Source organism: Trichoderma virens (assembly GCF_000170995.1).
Source record: "Trichoderma virens Gv29-8 chromosome Unknown TRIVIscaffold_4, whole genome shotgun sequence".
Lineage (NCBI taxonomy): Eukaryota > Fungi > Ascomycota > Sordariomycetes > Hypocreales > Hypocreaceae > Trichoderma > Trichoderma virens.
The window spans coordinates 777190-784204 of NW_014013745.1; the positions used below are offsets into that span (position 1 = coordinate 777190).

Here is a 7015-nt window from a genome sequence, read left to right on the forward strand (position 1 = left end):
CCAATCGCATCATGAGGAGCTTCAAATGAGGAGAGTGGCTTTGGCATGTAGCCTACTGAGTGGCCCTCGCCGTGGGCTAATGCCTTCATCAAAAGAATAGTCCCGGAGGATCTCGGCTCGCGTCCATGAGAAAGCACGCATAGCATCGGTGGCTTGCGAAGATGTGAGAATTAGAAGGAGAACGGGTACAGTAAGGTGAGTCAAATAGATACATCTTTGAGACTCTTGACTTAGAGAGCTTGATTCATCTGGCAGCACTACTACTAGGTACTAAAAGTCGATGACACATGAGCCCCACTGTTGTTCTACGAAGATGCAAGTGACGTCTTTATGCTACACAGTACATGTGTACTCTCAAATACGCCAATAGTAGAACACTATAGCTACACTGATATCTTCGTAATCGTACTGACTATCTGCCTTTGTTTCTCAAATCTATTTGGTCTTCTCACACGCTCATACATCAATGAAGATAGCAGCAAGAACAGGAAGCTGCACTGTCACTGCTAAGCTAGCCCGGCTTGGTCTAGCACCACCACCAGCAGAAGCATTTGGAGCGTGACCACACTCCACAAAGCGATTGACAGGTACCTGATGGCGCTGTTCCGTACCTTGCGGAACGCTAGCCCCTGCACTAAGTTTAGCAGGCAGCCTCTGCGAGCGCTAACAGCGACATCTGTTGGGTGAAACACCAGCAAGGAGGCACCAATCTGGCGATTTCGGGGGTTGAAGAAGCGTGACTAAGCGCGCGTGCTGGTCGCCACCCAATGAGATCAGCCATCCACGTGCGCCGTCTCCGTACTGATCCGTTCCTATGCCCGTCCAAACGCTGCTCCACTCCTATCGCTCAATCGTGACGACAACAACAGCCGCCCTAACCTCTGTGTATCTTAACTGCTACCTTTGGGCATCGACTCATCCCAACGCATCGAGGCTCGTCTCAGCAGTCATTATCCCTGCACGCTCATCCAAACCTCCACTCACTGCAGTTATCCGCCTGGGGCCACCCTTGACGCTGCAGAGCTCTCCAAACTGCCTCCAGTGAGAGGTGACGCATCGCCAGGGGACGCATCATCCAGTGGCCTACTGTGCTCGATCTGACCCAACGCCCGGGCTCGCCATGCCTAATTTCATACCTGATTTCCGGGTAGCAGTTAGCTTCAAGAAACCGTTGTCCCGCTCTGCCGATGGCTCGACACTAGACAACGAGACGCCAGAGGCATCCGAGACGTCTCCCCTGCTCTCGTCGGAAACCGAACACAGGCCGGCAACTGAGTCTTCGCCGTTGCTTTCCGATGCCGAGCATCAAGATAGTGAAGAGGACGAAAGCGATAGCTTGAACAGGTCTCCGTCAAAGTCAGAGAGTCGTTTGCGATGGCCCTCCATTATTGCGATTGCAGTCCTGGCCGCCCTCACCGTGGTGGTCATGGTCCTTGGCTTCCTTGTTCCTCCGGCCGTCAAGTCTTACGCTGAGAATGCTGCTGTCCTCGAGCCAACCGGCTTGTCTCTCGAATCTCTCACTCCGGATGGAGTTCGCGCACGAATCCAAGCCAGCTTCAGGCTAGATGGCTCACGAGTCAAGGATGATACAGCAAGACGCCTCGGCAGGCTGGCTACTAGCATTGTCAGGACGCTCGATACCGACGAGACAAAGGTTCGCGTGCATCTGCCAACCTATGATAATGCTCTCTTGGGATCTGCCGTTGTGCCCCCATTGAGTATCAACCTGGTTGATGGGCAGACAACCGTGCTGGATTTTGTTGCTGATCTCAGCCCTGGAGATGCCGAGAGCCTGCGCCAGATAGCCAACGACTGGTTAGATGGCAAGCTCCAGCAAGTCAAGGTGACCGGCTCGGCAGCACTGAGTCTCAAAACTGGCATTCTCCCTCTTGGAACTCACGATATTGTCGAGTCAATGGTCTTTGAAGGTCAATCTCTCTACCGCTCCTTTGCCTTGTTATATTTTGGAGAAAAAACAATATCATGAACAATCATTGACGTATATTTTATTTTATGCACTATTTGCTAATTCCATTATAGCCAAACAAATTCCTTCTATCCCCGAGTATAAGATTGACCGCCTTAACATCCACGATGTTCCTACTGGTGATGGTGGACGGATGGCCGTTGGTGCGAATGCTTCAATCGTCGCATACAACGACTACCCAATTGGCCTCACTGTTCCGCAACTTGCTTTTGATCTCCTCGTCCCCAACTGTGACCCATCTGAGCCCCATATTATGGTGGCTACTGCTATTACTGAACCAATTGATGTGGAGCCGCATGCTAATGTTACTGTTGATGCCATTGGTCTCATCAATGACATTCCCGATACGCTTACTCGAGCCTGTCCTCTTACCAACATGTCGCCGCTGGATAACTTTTTTAAGCGGTACATGCACGGTGAAGACGCTCAGATTTTCGTCCGGGGCCAGGATTCAGACAAGTCGGACATCCCAGAGTGGATCAGATCCTTCCTCAGCAGTGTCACTGTCCCAATCAGCTTTCCGGGACAGTCGTTTAATGATGCCATTCGAAACCTCTCGCTCACAGATGTCGACTTCAAGCTTCCCAGTCCATTTGCGGATCCCAGTGATCCGGACTCGAAGGCTCGCGTGTCCGGAACGGTCGAGATTCTAGCCGAACTTCCTTCTGAACTGAATGTGGATATTGGCGTCAACAGTCTCCGTGCCAGTGGCGATCTTTATTATAAAGGCAAGAAATTTGGCGAGCTAAACGTGGAACATTGGCAAAAGGCCAATTCGAGCAAGACTGTCGACCCCGAGGATGAGAAATCGCTGCTCCAAATCACTTCAAGGATCACCAACGTTCCCCTTGACATTACTGATGGCGACGTCTTCAGTGATGTCATGGGAGAGCTTCTGCTCGGTGACAAGGATATCCTTCTTGATGTCGAGGCTCGTGTCGACATCAAAGTCTCAACTGTGCTTGGAAACCTCGTTCTCAGAGATGTTCCCGCAAAGGGCAAGATTCCAGTAAAACGTCTGTCTTCGCCTTGGTAATCTTCATGCGCGGCTCCCTTGTGTTGGTAGCATAACGTGTCTTCCCAATTGCTGAATGAACGATTATGGCTACCTCGCAAGGCGCCCAAGGACAGCTCTGCTAACAAAATGGAACAGAGCTTCCTGGTAAATCGCTTACGGAAATTGAACCACGCGTCTCCAATTTGGTCATTCTTAATACAACGAAGCATGCTGTTCACATGCAAGCGTCGGTCAACATAACGAACCCTACGCCTTATACGGCCTCTATACCATTTGCAAACGTCCACGTTTACCACGAGGGGCTGTTAATCGGAGAAGTTGTCGCCAATCATCTAGACGTACATCTGGGCAACAACTCAAACTTGGCCGTCTTCGCCACCTGGGATCCAGTATCTTTGGGTGGAGAGAAAAGCCACAAGGCTGCCGCTCAACTCCTTTCCGACTATCTTTCGGGCAAGAACACAACACTTACATTCAAAACTCATAAAGGTAGCATCCCTGGGATGCCTATCATTGGTGATGCTCTCTCCAAGTTCAACATCACACTGCCAACGCCACGGATCAAGCTTCCTGGCGACAAGAGCGGCAAGAATCAGGGCAAGAACTTTGTGAGAGATGCCATCTTCCACGTTTTCTCCTCCACTGCCACTTTTAGTCTCGCATCACCGCTAAAGCAAAACGTTATACACATTGAGAAGATAAACGCTACTGCATTTTACAACCATACAGAACCTGTCGGCCACATCCTCTACGATGAGCCGTTTGATGCGCCTCCAGGGGTGACGGAGACTCCCCGACTCCCTGTCATCTGGTCAGCCGATAGTATCGGTTACGACAAACTGATTGACGCAATGGACGGCTCATTGAAGCTGGATGCCAAGGCAGAGGCAACATTAAGGATAGGAAATTGGATAGAGACTGTCCATTACGAAGGGCGAGGTATTGGAGCTAGGGTCCGGATATAGACATTACATTTTCATTTCTTTCACTTTCATTTACGGTATTGATTTGGGAGCAGCGTTTGGGAATTTTGGTTCAAAGAATGATTGGTATTTTCCTTTAGCATACAGGTTGATATTTGAGCAATTTATACGTGAAATATACAATGATATACGCTTGATTTAATCAATAAATTCACCATGTCCAGATCCATATTGACTGCAATGATTTGTGCTAATAGTCTTGGTGCTGGATAGCCAACTTGGGGTACTGACTAGCAAGTCCTTTCAAAATGCAAATGTACGTTCTACGAGGGCCGCCTATTTACGACAACACTCATGATACAATTAAGGGTGGATTACTGGAGAAGAGCATGGACATGCACATCACGCTACGATGCATTTGGTAGGCCGGCATCATGACGCTTAATGGAAAAGGGGGATATCAAGTGACGAACCTGGAGTAGGCACACCATGTCGATACCGCTCTAACAGTGTCAGCAAGGGATGAAATACATAGAGCGAGAGAGAGAAAGCATATAACAAGAAAAGGAGTATGCACCTTTGGTTTTTATAAAATATCCCTAACAAAGAGTCCCAACAAGCGGTATAATTAGTAAATGGATGCAGGTATTCCGGCAAAAGGAGTCCAAAAAAAGAAAAATTCCCATGCAGCCCGTCTTGCTGGTGGGCTTTTAACCGAGCCGAACTCCCGCTTCCCTACGCTTCTTCAGCTGCTGAGCCGTCGCCAGATTCATACCGGCATTTTGGCTTGCGTCGAACATGCTCTGAGCCTCGCGCCGCTTCTCGTCGTCAATTTTCTTGAGGCGCTTCTCCGTCTTGCCCTTGCCGCTGCCCTTTCCGTGGAACTGGTGGCTGAGATGCTTGAACGCCTCCTTTTGATCCAATCTCCGGCCATGATCGTCGACGTATTTCAGCTCGACGTTTGGCTTGTAGCCAGCATTAAAGAGCTCAGCCATCCGTTTAGACTGTTGGTGATCTCTGTGAGTGTTTTGCTGACGAGCCCATTCCTCCCTTTCCCTGACGGACATGCGGTCTAGTCTGCCGCTCATCCTATCACGCTCTCTCTGTTGTCGTGTTTGTTCATCCAGCTCGCCTTCCAAAACTCGCTTCTTTGCAAGAAAGTCCTCGCGAGCTTTGAAGTCTTCATAATTTCCGCCTCTGGAAGATTCAAGAAGTCCTCGCTCTCGAAGTAATGCGAGAGCTGCACCCATGCCCTCGCCAACAACCTTTTCATCTTCGATGCCTGCATCTTCTTCCTCGTCTTGTTCCCTTTTGATCCTCTCTTCTTCATCTTTCTGGGCCGCCAGGAGGGCTTCTTGGTGTTCTGCTGCGTAATCGTCCATTTCTGCATCTTCATCTTCACCACCCATATGGCGATCCTCTTCCACTTCGGGACTTTTAGTGACTTGCTTCTGCCTCCTTGACTGGCGGTCCTCATCGTCTGGCTTGCTCAAGCCGGCGACAAATTCGGAAATCTCCCCAATTACCAGACCACCGCCTTGTGCTTCCTCGGGCTCCTCTTCGTCCTCCTTGAGCTGTCTTGCGATATCTTCAGGACGTGTCCTTTTGCGCTTTTTCAGAGCATTCTTCCGTTGGATTGCTAGTGATGCTTGGAGGTCCTCGTCATCAGCAAAGACATCCGAAGCAGTAGCCTTCCGCTTCTTAGCTATGGAAGAATCTTTAGAATCGATGTCCATAGCGCCAGTATCCGCTGGGGCCGCATCTAGAGGGAAAATGTCATCCTCATCATGCTGTTTCTGCCTGGTACCCTTGCTCCCCTTCTTCTTCTTGGGCTTTTTTACTTTGATCTCTGATGGAGCAAGATAGTCGGATGAAGGTACGGCGTCATCTGGTATAAATTGTTAGCGGTGATCTTAATGGGGAAGAGTAGAAAGAAAGATGGGGGGGGGTTGTACGCACCTATAACGTCATCAAGGCTTACTGATTGGATTTTCTTTCCCTTTCGCTCTGGCTGATCAAGGATATCTGATAGCTCGGCAATAGCTCCATCGTCATCAAGAGTGAACTTTTTTGCCTTTTTGCCGTTAATCTCCTCATCGTATTGTGCCAGAATAGTGCCTTCGCCGTCGTCATAATCATTAGGGTTGTAGCCTTTTAGCTTCTTTTTGAGATCCAGTCTCTCAGTGAGCTTCTCTTGTTCTCTGATGTTTAGGTTCTCAAGCTCGTCTCCCTCTTCCTCATTCTCGTCAATCGTTGTATCCTTCAAAGTAAGGACCTGTTCGTCTCCGTCTAGGAAGGCTGTCGAGTCGTGTGCAACCTTGATGCCAGCAAGGTCTTTGGAAGTGTATTGTATGGCAGCGGCAGCGGCAGCTTCTGATGCAGCAAGATCCTCCTCCAGCTTCCTTGCTTTATCGATCTTCTTTTGCCTCTTCTTTTGGCCTATCAACCATGCCTTGGCATCCATGTCGCCACCTTCATCTTCATCGCCGAGCCCCTTCCCTTCGAGAAGCGCAAATCGCTGGGCCTTTTCACGGGCTTTTCGTACGGCAGCGGCCTTCTCTTCGCGTCGTTTCTTGGCAGCTTCGTCATCCTGGACCTTTTTATAATTGTCGTAAGCCTGCGCCTGGCGAGTCTCGACTGTGCTCGCTGGTTCCTCGCCATCTGACGCCTCGGCTTGAGGCGATGCTGCAGCTCCGGGCACCGGCAAGGGCTTCATGCCCAGCGATATCCGGATGCGGTTCGTCTCCTCGATCGTTGCTGCGTCCATTGTTGCTATTCGATATTCTGGTCAGACAAGATGGGGTGAGTCAGGTTGTCGCGAATATGAAAGAATGACTACTGGTAGCATTGATATTGATATGTCGGCGCTCCATAATTTCAAGTTAGTGGTAGCCTACTGCCAAGGCTTATCGCCCGCGAAATCAGTTTTGCCGCTATATTTCCGCTCACGTGACCATCTCCACCACCCCAATCTTATCGCAATGCCATATAATGCCGTATCGTGAAATTTTCTTCGAGATTTTCTCTCCTTCTCAACAAACCACGGATCTGTGCTCAGCGGTCCTCTGCGTTCACGCGCTAGGGTCG

At 49.9% G+C, this 7015-nt stretch overlaps 2 protein-coding genes across 2 annotated transcripts; one reads left to right on the forward strand and one right to left on the reverse strand.

Annotated features, from left to right (window-relative positions):
- Nucleotides 1–878: 878 nt before the first annotated feature.
- Nucleotides 879–4109, forward strand: TRIVIDRAFT_178072 (uncharacterized protein; the record flags this gene model as incomplete). The annotated part of the gene is made up of 3 exons (XM_014103177.1): nt 879–1928; nt 2041–3003; nt 3141–4109. The coding sequence occupies 3 exons, from the start codon at nt 1121–1123 to the stop codon at nt 3968–3970; spliced, it is 2601 nt and encodes an 866-aa protein (XP_013958652.1).
- A 529-nt stretch (nt 4110–4638) lies between these two features.
- TRIVIDRAFT_219900 (uncharacterized protein) lies at nt 4639–6695 on the reverse strand (the record flags this gene model as incomplete). The annotated part of the gene is made up of 2 exons (XM_014103178.1): nt 4639–5816; nt 5888–6695. The coding sequence occupies 2 exons, from the start codon at nt 6693–6695 to the stop codon at nt 4639–4641; spliced, it is 1986 nt and encodes a 661-aa protein (XP_013958653.1).
- Nucleotides 6696–7015: the final 320 nt, after the last annotated feature.